The sequence below is a fragment of the Arvicola amphibius genome, chromosome 12 (assembly GCF_903992535.2).
Source record: "Arvicola amphibius chromosome 12, mArvAmp1.2, whole genome shotgun sequence".
Lineage (NCBI taxonomy): Eukaryota > Metazoa > Chordata > Mammalia > Rodentia > Cricetidae > Arvicola > Arvicola amphibius.
In genome coordinates, this window is record NC_052058.2 from 70,773,928 (window position 1) to 70,793,878 (window position 19,951).

General features: G+C 38.5%; 1 protein-coding gene across 1 annotated transcript in view; it reads left to right on the plus strand.

The window, feature by feature from the left end:
* Hmcn1 (hemicentin 1) overlaps positions 1-19,951 on the plus strand; it is a 445,711-nt gene that overhangs the window by 321,309 nt on the left and 104,451 nt on the right. The window contains exons 47-56 of the mRNA XM_038349717.1: positions 840-953; positions 1,856-1,942; positions 3,728-3,919; positions 5,042-5,215; positions 7,179-7,292; positions 8,359-8,504; positions 12,284-12,434; positions 14,021-14,215; positions 15,679-15,792; positions 19,299-19,486. Coding sequence (XP_038205645.1) covers positions 840-953; positions 1,856-1,942; positions 3,728-3,919; positions 5,042-5,215; positions 7,179-7,292; positions 8,359-8,504; positions 12,284-12,434; positions 14,021-14,215; positions 15,679-15,792; positions 19,299-19,486 — 1,475 coding nt within the window. The remainder of the gene's footprint in view (positions 1-839; positions 954-1,855; positions 1,943-3,727; positions 3,920-5,041; positions 5,216-7,178; positions 7,293-8,358; positions 8,505-12,283; positions 12,435-14,020; positions 14,216-15,678; positions 15,793-19,298; positions 19,487-19,951) is intronic.

Here is a 19,951-nt window from a genome sequence, read left to right on the forward strand (position 1 = left end):
AGTTCCTTAGATTCAGGTGACTATTTAAGTGAGAATTTTATGTGTATCCATTAAAATTTTTAGTACAAATCTAAGGTGCTAAGCAAAAAAAAAATGCCTACCTAAAAACTATTTATAAATCTAAGCAGTACCTATTTCCAGTGCATGGATTTCTTTCCAAAAGGCTTTGCTCTGTCTTACATGCTGACCCTCTCTACCTTTGTCCTTAAAGGGAATTTCTCGCCAAAGTTCATCTTTCAGAATGTCTCAGTTTATGTGCATTTCCTCTTCAAGGAAAACACAAATTCAAAATATGGAAATAAGCCAAGATAGCATTTGCACCCATGCCTGAGGTGACCCTATAACCCTGTCATTAATGACGCCAGGATTTCCAAGAAGCTGACCTGATAGCTGCCAGTCAGTCCATCTTCATGGTTTCAGCTCCCTTTTATGTCAGTGTTATCCAAATCTGAGTCACCAGTCTAGTCCTCTTGCTGGCATTCCTGTTCAGCCTCATTGCACGGTTTTATTTTCCTGAGCTTCCGGTCAACCCCAACTTGTGAAAGCACCAATCAGATTGTGACCTTGCTTTATGCACATCACTCCCCCCACCTTCAGCAAATACTGAATTCCTTCACCTAACATCCAAGGGCGAATCTGGCCAAACTCTATCCAGCTCCCCTCTCGTCATTCCCCACACCTATTCCTCTGTGCATACTCCTGCCTTTCCTACCTTCTACTGGATAACTTCACGCTTAGCCACAACAGTATTTTACCTTCTCTGCAAGACTCCATTCCTCACTTGATGTCACCCAGAACTGCATTTATCTTTTCAGTCATCTGGCGCTTTGCTTTTCCAGGAGGCAGGATGCTGCGGTTGATGCAGACCAGACCAGAAGATGCTGGCCAGTATACTTGTATTGTAAGGAATGCAGCCGGTGAAGAAAGGAAAACGTTTGGACTTTCAGTATTAGGTACTTGTGGACTTTGCAGTATCTAAGGGGAAAATCCAATTGGCCTCAATGCATTCTGGACACAGAGTTCAAATTTATTCACAGCTGGAATTTATACCTATGTGGTCTTTAGCCCCTGAACTATGATTCTTGGCAAGGTTTTAGCATTACAATTGTTTGGAGGAAATGAGTCCGATTCTACTGCAAAACTGCCCCGTTGTGCCAATTTACAACTTCTCAGAACCGTCCTAAGACACGATGTGCTTTGCTTCAAGCAAGAGAGCTTACTCATGGATGCTTTCTGTCTTAGCTTCATTGATGTCTCTGTGATAAAGTCACCCAAAGTAACTTAGGGGAGAGAGGATGTATTTTAAACACAGTGTGAGGTCACAGCTCATCACCATGGTGAAGCCAAGGGAGCAGACAGTTGAAATCATTCACATGCACAGTCAAGAACAGAAAGAACCAAAATGCCTATTTGCATAGACTCAGCTGGTTTTCTCTCCCACAGAGTCCAGGAGTCAGACCGAGAGACTAGTGCCATCCAGAGTAGATGGCTCCTCAAGCTCAATACCCATAATTAAGACAATCCTCCACAGACTTGTCCACAGCCCAGTCTGATTCACAGTCCTTCTTTGCAGCCCATTTCCCACAGGATTAGAGGGAGTGTCAAATAAACGATTAAATATGACTATCAGGCATTTTATTCATATTTATGATTTAAATTACAATTTCATCTGTTAAAATTGGATTTGTAACCATTTTAAAGTATAATGGTAGAATTGGTAAAAAAAAAAAAAAACCCAACACTTTGACATTCAAATCACTAAATAACGAAAAGGATTTGTTTAAGTTTAGGCACTTACAAAACAGCCTGGCTGTAGAGTTGTGACTTTGTTTTTGCTATGCTTTTGTGATCTTAGTTCCTCCTCATATTGTGGGTGAAAACACATTGGAAGACGTGAAGATTAAAGAGAAACAGAGTGTTACACTGACTTGTGAAGCGACAGGTAAGGAGTCAGTTCTTTAATTCTGGAACTTGCTGCACAAGATGATCATCATTGCCTGTAGAATGTGTGTGTGTGTTGTGGAGGGGAAGAATGTCTTTCAATCATCTGGGGAAAGTGTAGCCACTGTAATAGGCATTCAGAATTGAATGGTGGTGTAGTGTACCTGGGTAAAGAGCAGTAGGAAACCTTACAGATTCAATAAAGATAAAAATAAATAAAACCACTTAAAAAAGAGGAAAGAAGGACAGACGGGAGAGAAGCAGAATATTATTTCTTTAATCAATAAAGTATTTTTCTTATTAGGTTCATACTTAAGTACATTCTTTTTCTTTTCTTGCCAATCCCTTCTATTTTCTCTCTCCTTCCTTGTGCTTCTGCTTACTTTACTTTTCTTGTTTTCTTACATTTTACTTTAAAGAAATAAGTAGAAATTTTATTTGATGTTGAGGAGTGAGCAAGAACAAAGCTATCACCTTTGCCGATGTGTTTGTGCATTACAAATATAATAGATGCTAGGGAAAACCAAGACTCAAAAGCTAATATTACAATCTTTAACCAACAAATGATTTCTTGCATGGAATCAAAATAAAAAGATTTGTGAAAAAGACCTAGGAGGAGTATGTGGGAGTCTGGGCAGGAGGAAGGGGAAGAGGAAAAGAGTGTAATTATATCATAATCTCAAAAGTAAGATAAATTTAAAAAGTAAATTAATTAAATTTTTAGAAGATATCTAAAAGAACATTTCAAGCCCCCTCCCTTTTTGCAGTTTTAGATGAGCAAGGTGGTAGCCCAGAACACTGTGTGGAAAAATGGAGTTTTAAGAAAGGTTGGAAAAGCTTCTTATTTTACTACTCACATGCCTTGTGTGAGTCATAAACTGAGATGAGAAGATGCTCTAACAGAAGTAGGAAGAGTGACGAATGCACCACCAGCCTTTCCTTTCTCACAAACTGTGGGGTGGTTAACACGTGTGGGTTAGAGAACAGCTTTATCTCAGCGTAAGAAAGAGGCGTCTTCCCTCCTCCTGCCCTGCACCGCTCCTTGTCCCTCCTTGTCTTTGCCTAAACTTCACAGCATTCTCTGTTTAAGCTTCTGGCTTTAGTAGTCCATTCTAGTCAGCTTGGTTAACACAATGTGCTTTTGTAGTTTTTAAATTACAGGAAGTCATCTGAATCATTTTAAATATTTAACACGTGTCTCCATTATAACTTTCTAAAGTGTTCTTCACTGGCTACAAATATTGAATAAGTGATTATTTTAGCTATATCTCCAAACTCTTGGTAATAATCACAATATAAAACAAAATGTTAGTAGAATTAAATGCTTTAGTCTTTACTGTTTTGTATCTAAAGAATAAAAAGATTTTAAGATGAATGAAAAAGAATTTGTAGTATTTTAAAATTACATGTGCTCCATTCTTTCAAAGAGTAATTTACTGTGTGCTCCATTTTTTTCAAAGGGTAATTTACAGTGAAAATAGTTAATTATATGAGCTGACGCACTTACAATTAAACGCAGAGACCTGTGTTTAGAATTATTTACAGGTAAAAAGCAAACCTACATTTGAAATGATTTCTATTTTTATATCTTTTTCACCCTAATGCAATCACTGCTCCATTAAAGTTTCATTTTCGACACTCTGTCACGAAGAACAGCCTTTCATTGTTTGAAGGGTGGGATATAAAAAAGAAAGCAAATGTGTGGTGATGCCTTCTTTGCATGTTGGTCGTTGAAAGATATGTGATATTGAGACGCCCTTGGAAAAAAATGGCTTTTCCTTAACAGGGAACCCTGTGCCACAGATCACATGGCACAAAGATGGACAGCTTCTCCTAGAAGATGAGGACCACCACTTCATGTCTGATGGCCGTTTTCTTCAGATCACCAATGCTCAAGTATCACACACAGGACGATACACATGTTTGGCCTCTAACCCAGCTGGTGACAAAAGCAAAAGTTTCAGTCTCAATGTGTTTGGTAGGTGTGAATATCATTTCCGTGTGTGTGTGTGTGTGTGTGTGTGTGTGTGTGTGTAAGTGTAGTAAGTGTGTGTGTGTTCCTATCATAGAATTTCATTATGTGAAGGGTACCAGCACTTGTGTAAGTAGACTGTTTTTATTTCGTTCTTTCATTGCTGCTGAATAAACTATGTTCCGGGCATAGTGCTTTGTGCAAGAAATAAGAAGGATCGAGATATACATAGATAGACATTTAAATATGCAGTGGTGAGGGAGAAAGTTGTGCATATCAAGGAGTCACAGAGAAGCAGTGAGTCTCAACCTGAGACTCTGCCTTTATTGGAGATTTTGCTTATTCCAGTCTCTGTACCCAGGGTGTGATTAAACATCTGTATGCATTGATGCAAAAACATTGGTCCTACAGCATCCAAGTTATGTTTATGCCTCAGGCATGTCATTGAAACAGATTCTAAGTTCCTACTCAGTTTCTCAAGTTTAATATATACCACCTAAATGCATTCCATTTGAAGACTGATATTTAAAAACTTGCACTAAACTCAACTGACCTGTATGTGAATATACAAATATTCAGGTTTTTAAATTATTTTTGTAGTGACGCCTAAATAAATTGGAGAACACATACATCCTCTCATATGAACAAATGCTTTCATACTCCCACATAGAACAGGAACCTCTAAGAGAGGTCACAGTCTAAATGGACCATATGTATAAATACATATATGCAAGAAGGATCCACCAAAATACCAGTTGATGTGAAGGTCATCAGGTAAACAGCAGTAGATAGTAGCCTATATAAAGAGTACATCATGTACCAGACTAAAGCTTTCTATAGGCACAACTGACATAGTTTTATACAGAAAGACACATATGAATGAAAGTCAGGCCTGGGAAATTTGTGTTACACTTACCCCAGTATGTTATTATTACCTCTTCTGTATATGTCGCCTTCCTCCTTTTCCTTGTGACATTTTTCACTGATTCGATATAGAATAACCATGGTTAGTAATTCTGTAGCTCTTAAAGCCAATGATTACATAGATAAGCACAATGGCAATTCAGGAACACATATCTAGAAAAATTTCTAAGAATGTTTCTTTAATAGAACTTTAAATCTTCTCAGTATCTCCAACAATTGCTGGTGTAGACAGTGATGGCAGCCCTGAAGATGTCATTGTCATCCTTAACAGCCCCACTTCGCTGGTCTGTGAGGCATATTCCTATCCACCAGCGACCATCACCTGGTTCAAGGATGGATCGCCTTTAGAATCCAACCGGAATATCCGCATTCTTCCAGGTAATTGGTTGACCTCAGATAACCAAGCTACTGTACCACGTGCTATTATAGAAAAGAGCAGCTATGTGTTATTTTTCATAAAAGTACCCATGTTTTTGTTCTGGAACGGTATGTTGCTATCTTACTATCTATGCTTTTGGTATATATCTTAAAATTTTAAGTACCCAAAAATTACTTTTTTGAAAGACGCAAAAAAACAAACTCAAAGAAACACTACAGTACCACTAATTGCTAACATATATTGTAATGTGGAATGTCACAAGGGATATATATTTATTTTGAAATAATTTAGCCTTGAAAGAGCTAATATATAGACTGAGTTTATTCCTCTTTAATACTTGGCAATATGCATGAAATAGAAAGAACTAAAAACTATCATTATTATCTGTAAGACATTCAACCTTCTGTGGAAGAATGGTAATGGAAAAAATTTTACTATCACCACAAAGTTGAAAACAACCATTCATTATAAATGGAGCGGGGCTATAAAAAATGTGGTAGTGACAAGTTTTATAAAAAATCAGGAGACAACGTGACCATTGTGAACTTAAATGGTAAGAGAAATCTCCACTGCCAAACCAGAATATGGTCCTTATTTTTTAAGTACTATAATTAGGTTGATTGGTGATAAGTTGGGAGAAGTTTCAGCTCCATCGGGATGACTAGTGATCAAAAGCAGCCAATGGAAATGGCATGGCCAGGTGCAGTCCCCACTTCTGGGGAAATGTTGTGGGGAAGCCTGGAGACAGTTGGAAGCAAAGCTGAGCATTGTGCTGTCGCCTTCATTAGTTCAACTTCATACCTTGAACATTTGAGAACAATTGATGGTGTTTATAAAGATTCACTTTATATCCATTTATGCAAATGTGTCATGGAGGGCATGCATATACATGTTTGTGGGTGCCTAAAGAATCTAGCAGAGGGTATTGGATTCCCTAGAGCTGAAGTTGTCGGCAGTTATGAGCCACCAAACATGGGTTCTGGAAATTGAACTCAGGTGCTTTGGAAGACAGTAGGTACTTTTAACCACTAAATCATATCTCCAGCCCATATCGACAGTCTTTAGGTAGAAAGGTACCATATTCAAAACTGTGTTTTAGCAAAGGTGATCTCTGTAGGCCAGGTAAATCAGAGGAAGATAATAACAGAAGTGGGATCTTCTTACAAAAGTATGAAATAGAAATATGGAGCCTTCCTTTTCCATGCTAACAATTGCCAGTTGCTCTAGGGCTAGGACTAGGACCAAGAGCCCAACTTCTCATCTTTGCTGAAACTCGTCCTGATTTGGGCTTGCATAGGTCTTGTCCCTGGTGAGTCAACCGCAGTCCAGTCGAAGACCACATGCCTAAAACTTAGTTTAGTTTGCACAAAGTTTAGTTTGGTCCTGAATGTTTTTGAGATTTGCTTTTGTTTTTTCCCAAGGAAACAAATTTGGGTGGATGAGTAAGGTATGTGGATCAAGGAAGAGTTATGAAGAAGTTGAATATAATCAGGACACATTGTACAAAACTGGAAACTCTCAAAGAACTCATTGAGAAGTGTGAGATAAGATAAAGTCCTTACCTGGAGCACTGTATAGAGGCATGGAAGTATCAGAGAAAATATGAGAGTCATTGCCACACAGAGGACAAGGGGAGACTCAGAGACCATCTCAGCTACTATGTGTATTGTGTCTTAATTTATATCAAATACCTACCACTAAGTTGATATTCATAAGAAGCCATGTTTAGCCAGGTGGTGGTGGCACACACATTTACTTCCAGCACTCAGAAGGCAGAAGCAGGTGGTTCTCTGAGTTTTAAGCCAGCCTGGGCTACACTTGTCTCAAAAACCCTAGAAAGGAAGAAGAGGTGGGGGAGAAAAGAAAAGAGAAAAAGGAAGAAACAATGTTTACAGTAAAAATAAAGTCCCGGCTGTTTGTTCATTCCATGACTGACTTCTTTCATGTTCCTCTGTGTTTTAGGAGGTCGCACTCTGCAGATACTGAATGCACAAGAAGACAATGCAGGGAGATACTCGTGTGTGGCCACGAACGAGGCTGGGGAGATGATAAAGCACTATGAAGTGAAAGTCTACAGTAAGTTCCAAAAGAACACTTCATCTCGCCCCTTCCTGAAGATCCCTAGCTTTCTCAGCCTCTTTTTTCATTATTTTTCCTAATGGTTTACTGATTATTAAAGACTCCTACTTGTCTAGCTTGCCTCATCGAGAATGGGAGTTGTATTAAGGATCATGCCCATGGCCTGAGTTGCTTAAAGATGCAGAGAGCCACTTAAGATGGCTCAGTGACCAACATGTTTGTTATACAAACATGAAGAGCAGTGTGAAGCCCAGAAGTCATGTAAATGTCAAATAGGTATGGAATCCTGCCTGCAGGTCCAGTGCCTAAGAGGCAGACAGGAAATGCCCAAAATGAGCTGGCTAGCCACTCTCGTCAAGTAGGCTCTGGGTTCAGCAAGAGACCCTGCCTTAATATATAAGATAGGGCACAATTGAAAACACACCTGGAATCAACCTTTGGGCTTCAAAAGCATACATCTGCGTATGTTCCTACACACACACACACACACACACACACATCACACATACATATGCAAACAACATTTGTGAAGAGTCCGTTGGATCCACTTATTACCTACCTGTTGGAGCGTTGTTTACATGCAGGTGCCTACTCCAGAGCCCAAGATACAATCAACAGTGGTTTGGGGTTACCACAACATAAACCAGCCGATAAGTAAAAAGGCAAAACTCATACTGTAATTAATAGGGGCCACATTGTTAAGGTCTATATTCTTACTTTATTTGCTGTTATACTATAAGCAAAATAAATTCTTTTTGCTTGTTAATTTTCCTTTGACTTGGTGCCATAATAACCATTACAGTGTATTTTATGGATTATAGTTGGACTGTGTGAGCCTGGATCAGATGAAAATGTGAAGCACGCCGGTTCCTCTAGCCGCTTTATAATGATGAGATTTTTCTCCATATTATATATCTGAACACGCCTATTTCCTTGGGGGCTGACTCAGGTCTTTCATAAAAGGCCTGTGGGACCTTGTTGATTGTGCCTCATTGTGATTTTTATGGTAGACTTTGTATTTAAAAGAGCCAATGTTTAACTCTTTGATATTTATTTTGTGTAGTTCCACCCATCATCAAGAAAGGGGACCTTTTAGGGCCGGGCCTTTCCCCCAAAGAGGTGAAGATCAGGGTGAATAACAGCCTGACTTTGGAGTGTGAAGCTTACGCCATTCCTTCTGCCTCCCTCCGCTGGTACAAGGATGGACAGGCCAGTCACAACTATTTTTTGTTTGCTGATAATTTCTTAAAAGATTAAAATACCATTTAAAAAAACAGGCAGGGGTGATGCAGAGATTGACCCCCACCTACTGTGATATTAAAAGTAGTGAATCTCATGCTCCTTCAATCTGAAACTGCTTAAAAAAAAATAACTGCAATGGAAAATACCCATGTTCAGTAACTTTGGTGTGGTTCCACTCCTTGGAGGTAAGAAAGATTGGCTTTGTGTACGTTAGCACTTGACTCTGAAGATCTGGCTGCCCTCCTGCTGGAGAATTAGAGGAACGGTGTTTTATCCAAACAAGTAGATTGTTATAGAGAAAAAACACATGCATGACCTAAAATGAGGACTAAATTTATTCAGACCCTCTTTAAACATCTTGAACTCCTTTACAAAAGATAACATTTTTTTTTGATATCCTAAAACATGAGAAAATTCAAAGCTACAAAAGCACACTATGATTCCCCTAGGGTGGTGAGAAAATTCTAAATGAAAAATCAGTGTGAGAGTGTAGGGACAGACATGGTAGGGGTTGGAGGGAGGAGTGGTAAATGGAGAAGGAAAATAATTATATCTGAATAAATTTGCTTTGAAAAACTCACCCCTTACATTATAAAAATCAGATCCTTCTGTTTACGGTGTAAGTTTCAAACCATAAACCCTATTCCTCACTCGGTTTCTAACCCTCTCACATGCCATAAGCACACATGTGCTGATGCTCGGCGGCCAAAAGAGAATGTGTAGTTGCTGTTCACACCACTAAATACAGATGTGAAACAGCGAATCTGTTCTTTATCCTGTTCTACACATAATCAGCCAAATGGTCAGTTACATTCCAGTTGTAGAAGTTTAGGTCACAGGATGACTTAAGAAGCAAGAAAGATGTGCCTGCATGTTTTTCTTCCAGAGCCCAGATGGATTCTGCTGTATCAGCAGTAGGGGGTGTGGAAATTTTTTCATACAAAAAAAGCACATATCATCTGGAAGCCATTGCAAAAGAAAAAGACAGAACTCCCACCATGCTCTGCTTCTATTGGCTTTCACTGTGCAAACACACCATGAGATGTGCTATCAGTTCTATAAAACCTTACTTTCAAACAAATAAGTTCCCTGTCCTCTGAAATTATATCATTAATTTGTTCTTAATTTTCTATAAAAGCATTTTCATCCCTTATGTTACTACACATAGAGAGAGCCACAATGTAAAAACACCTGAATTTAAATAGAAACTAGAGCCGGGTGGTGGTGGCACATGCCTTTAATCCCAGCACTCAGGAGGCAGAGGCAGGCCAATCTCTGTGAGTTCGAGACCAGCCTGGTCTACAAGAGCTAGTTCCAGGACAGGCTCCAAAGCTACAGAGAAGCACTGTCTCGAAAAAACAAAAAAAAAAAATAGAAACTAGACTGCTTTCAAAATTCATTAAGAATTGTTAAATTACAGTTTCAAATTCAGCCTCTCAAATTATATTAACTGAAAGCTCTAATTTTTTTAATGGTTGGGTTGGTTTCCTAGAATATGAATAAGAAGCCATATTTTCAATGGATTCTTTTCCATATCATTTTTCAGTTCCTATTTAAATAACCAAAACTTAATAAAAGAGTATTATTTTTTTAAAAAAAAAACCACCAAAGGATATTGACTATCCGTTATAAAAACTTTGAATATAATCCTTATATTTTATTTATCCATGCCCTGATAATTTTATTTTAATACAGGAAATTTAAACTGTGATATGCTTATTTGTGATATAATATTAAGAATGGTTTGTTGTATCCAAAATTATTTGAATCTCAACAGTTTGTTTGGCATTATTTATGTATAACAAATATAAATGAGAAAGAAACAGACCAAATTCTCTGCACATATAAATTTTCAGAAATAAAAAAAAAATCTAAAAGAACTAAGTCAGTAAAACAGAATGTGACAGATGAGGTAGACAAGGTAGTTGGAGAACACACACAGCTCAGCTCACAGCTGCCTATAACTCCAGCTCCATCTTATGGCCTCTTCCGGCCTCTGCATGCATCTTCGCTCATGTGTGCACACACACACACACACACACACACACACACACACGACAAGAGGCACATACGTAGTGTATGTCTGCCTTTTGGAGTACAGGAATAAGGACTGTAGTGTCTCAAAAGACAAAAGGGGAAATCTATTTCAAGATGAAGACAAGTTACATTATGTCAAATACCACCAAAAATAGAAAACAAAGGCAGTACTGAATGCCAGCACAACCATTTAGATGTCATGGGTGACCTTCACTGTCTTTCTTAGCAAGAAGAGAAGACAAAGATTTCATTGGCTCAGATTCAAGGACAGAGAAGAGGACAAAATTTGACACCATACACGTGGAAAACACTTTTTTTTATTTGTATAGATTTTTTTATTATTTTTTTATTAAAAATTTCCACCTCCTCCCCATCTCCCACTTCCCTCCCTCTCCCCCCATTCCCTTCCCCTCCCTCTCCAGTCCAAAGAGCAGTAAGGGTTCCCTGCCCTGTGGGAAGTCCACAGTCCTCTCCCCTCCATCCAGGTCTAGGAAGGTGAGCATCCAAACAGGCTAGGCCCCTCCAAAGCCAGTACATGCAGTAGGATCAAAACCCAGTGCCATTGTCCTTGGCTTCTCAGTCAGCCCTCATTGTGCGCCATGTTCAGGGAGTCTGGTTTTATCCCATGCTTTTTCAGTCCCAGTCCAGCTGGCCTTGGTGAGCTCCCATTAGATCAGCCCCACCATCTCAGTGGGTGGGTGCACCCCTCGCGGTCCTGACTTCCTTGCTCATGTTCTCCCTCCTTCTGCCTCTCATTTGGACTTTGGGAGCTCAGTCCGGTGCTCCATTGTGGGGCTCTTTCTCTATCTCCATCCATCGCCAGATGAAGGTTCTATGGTGATATGCAAGATATTCATCAGTATGGCTATAGGATCGCCATTTCAGGCTCCCTCTCCTCAGCTGCCCAAGGACTAGCTGGGGATATCTCCCTGGACACCTGGGAACCCCTCTAGAGTCAAGTCTCTTGCCCTGCAAATGGCCTCAGGTAATGTGGAGGCCACAAGAACCATCCCAGAGGACTGAAACTATCTAGTGAGATGAAATGAGTTGATGTTGGTATAGGTAAGAGAGGAAGTCAACAAGTTGAGAGAACATGGCTTTGATTGAGAGTAAACACTGAAATCACTAAGATTTATGAAGGATATATCATTAAAAAGAATGCCAGTGAGTGAGGAATAAAATCTTCAAATAATGAAGGGAAACCTATAATGCCCATTTCAACCAAGTGTCCTAACATAGCCCTCACTCAAACAAACCCTAGCTTATGTATGAAGGATGTTTCTGAATGAATAACAATAATTTTAGATCAAATCATATTTTAATAATGTTCTCAGCTTCTAGTGAAGTTTTCTTTATACAATTTTCTATGAAACTATCAACAAAACACACTTTTTAAATACTCAATAAGATTGTTTGGAGGCATCTTTGCTTATGTGGATAAATGGATATGGTGCTAAGAACATGCTTTCTACCATAAAGATATATGACTGTATCTCCCAAAATTATCTGGCTAATGTGAACATTATCAGCTATAATTTTCAAGAGATAAAAATTGGATTACTCAGAAAACAACTTGATCAAGTTAATTACTGCTATCTTGAATATTTTACATAGTTCTATTTGTTACAGAACCATAATGCCCATAATTTTCAGGGTATCTTATCTTTATTAGCATACTCAATGCTGACATTATTATAATTGAATCACAGCCCCTTAAATCAGATGATCATGTTAGCATCGCTGCAAATGGACACACTCTTCAAATAAAGGAAGCTCAGATATCAGACACTGGCCGATACACTTGTGCTGCGTCTAACCTTGCAGGTGAAGACGAGTTGGATTTTGATGTGAATATCCAAGGTAATACTGCTATGCTTGTTGTAGAATGATTTCCATCCTCTATTAATGTAATAGAAATGAGATTAGACTCGGTTTATTTCAAAATTTTTTCTTCTTATAATAATATAAGTTCATTATGAATTTTTAAACAAGAGATAAGAAAATAATCACATGATCCTGTTGTAGATTTTTATTTTTATTTTATATATTTGAGTGTTTGCCTGCATGGTGTGTATGTGCACCACATGTATGCCTGGTGCCCATGGCAGAGGGTATTGGATCTCATAGAACTGAAATCATAGATGGTTTTGAGCCATCGTGTAGGTTCTGGGAACTGAATCTTCTCCCTCTACAAGAGCAGCAAGTGCTCTTAACAACTGAGTCACCTCTCCAACCCCTATCATTCTTATTCTATGTATTTTCTTTGGGTATTTTAAGGGACTATTTCATTTCCAAAATTAATAATGGACTATAGTCTTCTCTTAGATTAACATTGCTCTAACATTATATCATAAAGGTTATGTATCATATAGCATGATTGTATGAAATATGACAAATAATTATGATAAATATAAGAACATTATTGCATGAAATGCAGAATAATGGGATTTAGAGTAGACACACTTTGAATTGGATGCATACACCTATAATCTTTGTGTCTTGGACAAGTTACCAAACTATTTTAAGTCTCCATTATTTCTCTTTAACATTAATGCATCATGGAACTGCTAAGAATAAGGAATGAGGAAAGGCACCTAAAATGATTGAGAAATAATAACTGCTATTGTTGGCATTGATTTTCTGGAAGTTACTACTATCTGGCAGAATTATTTTTGCCAGTGCTGGGGATTGAATCTAGGACCTTATTCATACTAAGGAAACTCTCTCTCTGAGCCATGCCCCAGCCCTCAACATAACTTTTAAAAACTTTGTCTAGTTCATTACTTGTATACTCCAACATTAATATAACCAGACTCCTTAAGTTAAATGTCAAGGTTGTCTCCAAGTTTTTATTATTTATTGTTTTCATTATTTATTAATAACACTAAACTTAGCATCTGGGTACGTAAAATTTTCATATATCTCTAATTTTTTATATGTGTCTAAAACTTGAAAATTCAGGTCAAACTCACACACTCTTGTATGCAAAGGTAATTTGTCTCTGATAAAATTCATGCTTGCTGTCAGAAAAAAAAGTGAGGATGTCCTACTTTTGAATAGTTTAGTCCTGATAGTTTATTTTACTTAACTTCCTTAGTAAGACAAGTTATTGATATTGGCATCAGATGAACCCATATTTGTGTGTGTGTCTGCCTCAAAATTAGCTTTTTTCTACGACTGTCACATTTCTTGCCACATTCCTCCTTGAAAGTGGGTCCTGATGATGCTCAAGCGACAGAGCCTTTTTAGAGGCACCGCACAGGCAATGCTGACTCAGAGCACCGTAGACCTTACTCTTCCTCCTGAGAACCAACTCTCAAGGAGGCTTTGGAGTTGTCTATTTTATCAAATGCACATACCATTTGTGAAGATGTGGTCAAACCTTTGTCTGCTGTATCTGTAGTGACAGTCCCACAGTGAACAGAAGTCATGCTTTCCCTCCACAGTTCCTCCAAGTTTTCAGAAACTCTGGGAAATAGGAAACATGCTAGACACCGGCAGGAGTGGTGAAGCTAAAGATGTAATCATTAACAATCCCATTTCTCTGCACTGCGAGACAAGCGCTGCCCCTCCCCCAACTCTGACATGGTATAAAGATGGCCGCCCACTAACGTCCAGTGACAGAGTATTGATTTTGCCAGGTGAGTGCTACCACGTCTACCATGTCTCTTCTCATTGATTAGGCTGGTTCACTGTAATTTAACCAACATCTGGGTTACTGAATGATGTCTCATTTATCTACCTTGAGGAACTGACAATAGACACTTTAACCACTTTCCAGATCTGTTCCACAATTGTTATCATTTTATGCAAGTCTTGGGCTTCCTTGTGCCTCCTTTTCTATATTGATGCCTTTAGTCAATCTGGTTTCTATGCATCATTAATATAAATTCTAATGTATGTTTGCAAATAGTTATTGTTCAGTCTATTAATTTTATTGATTGTGGGTTTTTGTAAGCAATAGTAAAGATTTTTAGTTTCAAATACTTTATTACACGGTTTGGTCACAGAAAGGATGCTTAATTTGGGGGAAATAATATTTTTGAGGCTTCAGTATGCAAATATCAGGGTTTGTTAAAACACATAAATTGTACCTTTAGGGTTCATTACGGTCAATGAAATATATATATATATATATATATATATATATATATATATATATATATATATATTATATATATATACAAAGTTAACTCAAATTAACTGAAATAATATCTTTTTAAAAAGAAAAGGAAAAGGGAAGAAGCAGACATGGTAGCTCTATGTAACCTATGACATTAATTGGGTATAGGTCTAGTAAAAATGGCTATAAAGTGGATATTGTAACAATAATCTGAAAAAGGCTATAGATTTAGTACCAGTGATTTTTCAAAACTCTAAGTTTCCTGAGTTTTGATTGTTGTATTATAGTTTAATGATGTATTATAATTCTATGAAATTGAGATATGTGAGTATATAGTTTCAAGAAGTCATCAGGCCTCCAACTTACTGAAATGGCTTAGGTAAATATTCTATCATATGATACAAGAGATAAAATGATATGCAACATAAATAATTGGTGAACATAGATGCAAATTTTATTGTGACTGTTATAACTATTCTCTAAATCTTATTGGTAACATTAAAAAGTTGTCAAATAGACAAAGCAAATTGAACAAAACATATAAGGTAAAGTAGAGCTTACTTTTTTAGATTCCTGGATATATGTCTTCAAATGAGTTTTTGTAGGCAACACTGAAATTGATAACTAAAAATACTTGAAAATGGCAAGAAGAAAGCAACGCTGCACAGTAACATTCCATCCATCCAGACCATGGTGGAGGACATAGAGTAGCCTTTTCCCCTCCAGGAAAACTGACACCAACTCCTCATTTCTCCAAAAATCCCACTTAAGTTACAGTATCAGATCACCTTCTAGCAATGCAATACCTGCTGTGAAAATTAATATTATCTGATATAAAAAACTGAATGATTAAAGAAAGTGGTAACATTGACAATAAATAAATAAATGTTAACTCCTTAAACCAGGGGGAAAAGTGTAACTGTTCATGAGGAGTGTTCGCTCTAACACTTGGGGAAGTAACGTGCTAGGATGTATTTTCAGGAGGCCGAGTGTTGCAGATTCCCCGGGCTAAGGTAGAAGATGCTGGGAGATACACATGCGTGGCTGTGAATGAGGCTGGGGAGGATTCCCTTCAGTATGACGTCCGTGTACTCTGTAAGTTTGCTTCCTTTTGTCGATTAAGCACTTTTCACTCTGAAATATTTTTCAGTGACTAATGTTTGCGAGATGTTTACCCTGGGCATGTTAGCAGCTCTAAAAGTAACCAGAAACTGATGCTTCTTCCTAGGGCCTGTCGTTTTGTGTGCAAACTGAGAATGTGTTAGTCTATCAGTCAGGACTGCTAAGATCTCAAATAACAAAATGGGAAAGAGGGGGAGGGGGGAGGGAAAAGAGGCAGAGAATGGACTACTGATTCACAAACTTAGAAAGTCCCAGAGCACAATAATCTGCAATCAGTCATTTCTGACTTTGTTGGCTCAAAAGAGGTCTAGGTTATCCAGATTTTACCTTGCTATTTCTCTTGATTTCTTTTTTATTAGTATTATTAATGTCTTTCTCAGACAGGTGGTTCCCTTTGGTAGCAAAGTGGACCTTAGCAGCTCTAGATTTACTTTTTCTAGGTTTCACATTGAATGAAAGATTTCCTGTCTAATATTTATAAGTGAAGTCCTAGAATTGACTGTTCCTCAGCCCTGTGTGAATCACATACACATCTTTGAATCCACCACAGACACCAAGAGTGATGAGCTCTGATTCTTCTGCCTGCTCCTGAGCTGGAATCGTCTCCTTCTGATATACAGCCATTAAGGGGAAGAAGTATTGTTCCTTAAGACAAGAGGTGTTATTAGAAACAGGAGTATATTGGCAGAGGCTAAACTAGTGAAGTGCCCATGAGGATATCCTAGTTTGCTTTCTATTGTTATTATTAAAAACCACGAACAAAAGCAGCACAGGGAGCAAAGGGTTTATATTCAGCTTACATATCCCTACTTATGGTCTATTGAGAGAAGCTAAGGCAGGAACCAGGAGGCAGGAACTGAAGCAAAACCTTGCAAGAATGCAGCTTACTGGGTTGTTCCTTATGGCTTGCTCAGCCTGCTTATTTACACAACCCAGGACCACCTGCCTACAGGTAACACCTCCCACAGTAAATCGGGTTTTACAACATTAATCACCAATCAAGAAAAATGCTCTCTCAACCTTGCCCACCGTCCAGTCTAACAAATTCTCAACCCCTCAGTTGTGGATACTCCTTCCCAGTTATGTCTCAGTTTGTGCCAGGTTCACAAAAACTAGCCAACACACAGTCAAAATGAAAGATTTTTATTTAAAGATGTTGAAGTGGCATGGGGATTAGACACTTGTCTCCTAGTATAACTGAGACTTTCATGCCAGGTGATTGAGTCAGTGATAACAAGGTTAAGAAAAGTAGAGATCCTGGGAAAACAGTTGGGATTGGAAGGAAGGAAGGAGGGAAGGAAGGAAGTCAGCTTTGTTTGTGGTGTGCTAAATCTTTCCTGATTCTAGAATGCTCATGTAAAAGTGTTGACCAGACATTTAGAAAGAAGGAACTGTTACTAAGGACAAAGAACTAAACTAGACTATAGATCCCACAGCGGCCCACAGTCAAGTGATACTTAAAGACGAGATTTCCAACAGAAGAATATCAGAGCGAAGCATTTGTAGATAAGGGGGATAACAATAGAAGAGGACAATCAAGGAATGAGGGAAACTCACTAGACAGCTATGCCCAGGCCCCAGCTGTTAGAAAACGTCAACCAATGGGTTTTCAGGGCTGAATGTTAGAATGAGTTCAAGAAAATAAAAGGCCTTTGGCTTCGAATCTTTAAATCTGTTGGTGAAGTTCAATGGAACGATTTAGGCCACTTCAATGCCATGTAACAAGGGTAATTTGTTGAGCATGCGTTAGACATAAGGAAAGACAATAGACAAGAGGTGGAATGGAGTTGGCCAGAAAGAAAAAATTTAAGAGATTTGAACTTACCCATAGACCAAGGTCAGGAAAACTGAATGCAAAGAGGCTCATTAAAGTTTCAAGAATGTGAGCCGAGCGGTGGTGGCGCACGCCTTTAATCCCAGCACTCGGGAGGCAGAGGCAGGTGGATCTCTGTGAGTTCGAGACCAGCCTGGTCTACAAGAGCTAGTTCCAGGACAGGCTCCAAAGCTACAGAGAAACCCTGTCTCGAAAAACAAAAACAAAACAAAACAAAACAAAAAAAAAAAAAAAAAGTTTCAAGAATGTGGATAGCATAAGTGTCAAGGGCATATATCAAAATAATGGAACAAGGAACTGGGAGGGCAACAAGCCTTTGGGGGAGAAGGAGAGATATTAGAGTGGAAGGAAAGGAAACATGACAAAAATGTATATCAAATATATTTATTTAGCAATTGTGTTCAGTACGAATGTAAAACAAACAGGGATAGGCTTGCAAATGCCAGCCTGTGGTAAACAGAGAAAGTCAGCAATGCCTGTTATGGGGATCTGATGACTATAGTAGGAACATTTAACTTGGTAATTGCTTCCAGTCATCACCTTCAGAACCCTAAAGACAGCAATATTTGTATATATTTATACATACCTGATGCTGTGGCCTGTCTAAAAGTTGAAGCAGATGTCATAGGTACACACTGTAGGGGCCAGGGAACAACAGAGCTCCAAGCACCAGCACCATAATGCATAGTGACCCGCTGTGAGGTGTGGACTGGAAGCAAACAGTCACCTGAAGAGAGACTGATGGGCTGAAGGTAGGAACACTAGAGTTTTCTATGCAAAGAGCAGCTGGAAAAGTAAAAAAAAAAAAAAAAAGAGGTAGTAGACAGAAAACATTAAACTGAAAATGGTATTTATTTGACAGATACCTATTGATTGCTCAGTGTGTGACATGTCTCTTGTTCTGGATGCTGAGGGTCCAGCATGGAAGACAGTGGCTATCAGTAAAATGGTGTGACTTTAAACGTGAACGTATGCAAAATAGCACTGAAGTTCCACCATGTACTCTGCAGTACTGATTATTTTCTTTAGAGAATTTCAACTTAATTGTGAGAGAGCCAAATCCCATAAGGCTAGGTCTACATTAAACATGCACTGGTTGTTGAAAACCTGGTGTGTTTTAAGAGAGTGAGACAAAAAATTAATCAAGCTTGACAGTGATCAGTTACTTTGAAAATAAATATCTGGTTTTACAAATGTTGCCAACACCATCTCCTAACTTACTGAACCTTTCCAGACTCTATTCTGCAGACAATGTGTGACTTTTCATAAGTGAAACGAATATAAATTGTAGGGCGCTGTTTTAAATGTGTTGGGAAATATAGTGCAGAACTTCTCAGATTTCGATGTGCTTGAAATCTGGAGAGGTTTTTCAATCATCCGTTCCTTGTCCCTCCTCAGAGATGGCCATGGAGGAGGTGTAGGTGAGGTACACGGATGTGAGCCTAACTAAGCTCCCAGGTGATACTGGTGTCTGTCCCACTGATGCTGACGCTGGAAGCTTGGAGTAGCCCAGATTATTCCCTTACAAGATTATTCCCTTAGCATCACAAATGTATCCAGCTTGTCCTCATGACAAAGTGGTGTAGCACACTTTAATAAAGCCACTGTCCCTCATCAGAACCTCTTTGTTGCAACCATTTCTTAGTGCCGCCAGTTATCAAGGGAGCAAACGGTGATCTCCCAGAAGAGGTCACTGTGCTGGTGAACAAGAGTGCAAGGATGGAGTGTGCATCCGGTGGTAGCCCAGCACCGAGGAATTCCTGGCACAAAGATGGGCAGCCCCTGTTGGAAGATGAGCATCATAAGTTCCTATCTGATGGCAGGATTCTTCAGGTAAAAGAAAAAATCGAATTTTCCAGTGTTTTGGACACTGTGATAGTTGTCCTCTAGATTGGTAAAAATATTAGTTTATGAATGTATTTATCTATAATTGTCAAGATTGATAGTTATCATTAACTATCAAGAGCATACAGAATTATTCTCTACACTGCTCCCACAATTAGAAATGACCACAGTGACATTTTTTGTGTAAATCTGCATACATACACTCCTAAGTTTAACAACATAGTTTTTTATTTAAAAAGAACTATTTTTTTGCAATCTTTCCATTTCATGTATACAATGATAACATTCTAAGTGGTCAAAGGTATCCTACAGGTTAGATCCATCCTGTCTTGGCACAGGCAGTAGGGAGTCATAATGTGAGCCACATAAATATGTACTGCTGTTTGTCAATTGATATGTCCATTTGTCCATTCAAATGTCCTAAAAGAAAGTTGTGGTGTGTAGTGACGTAGT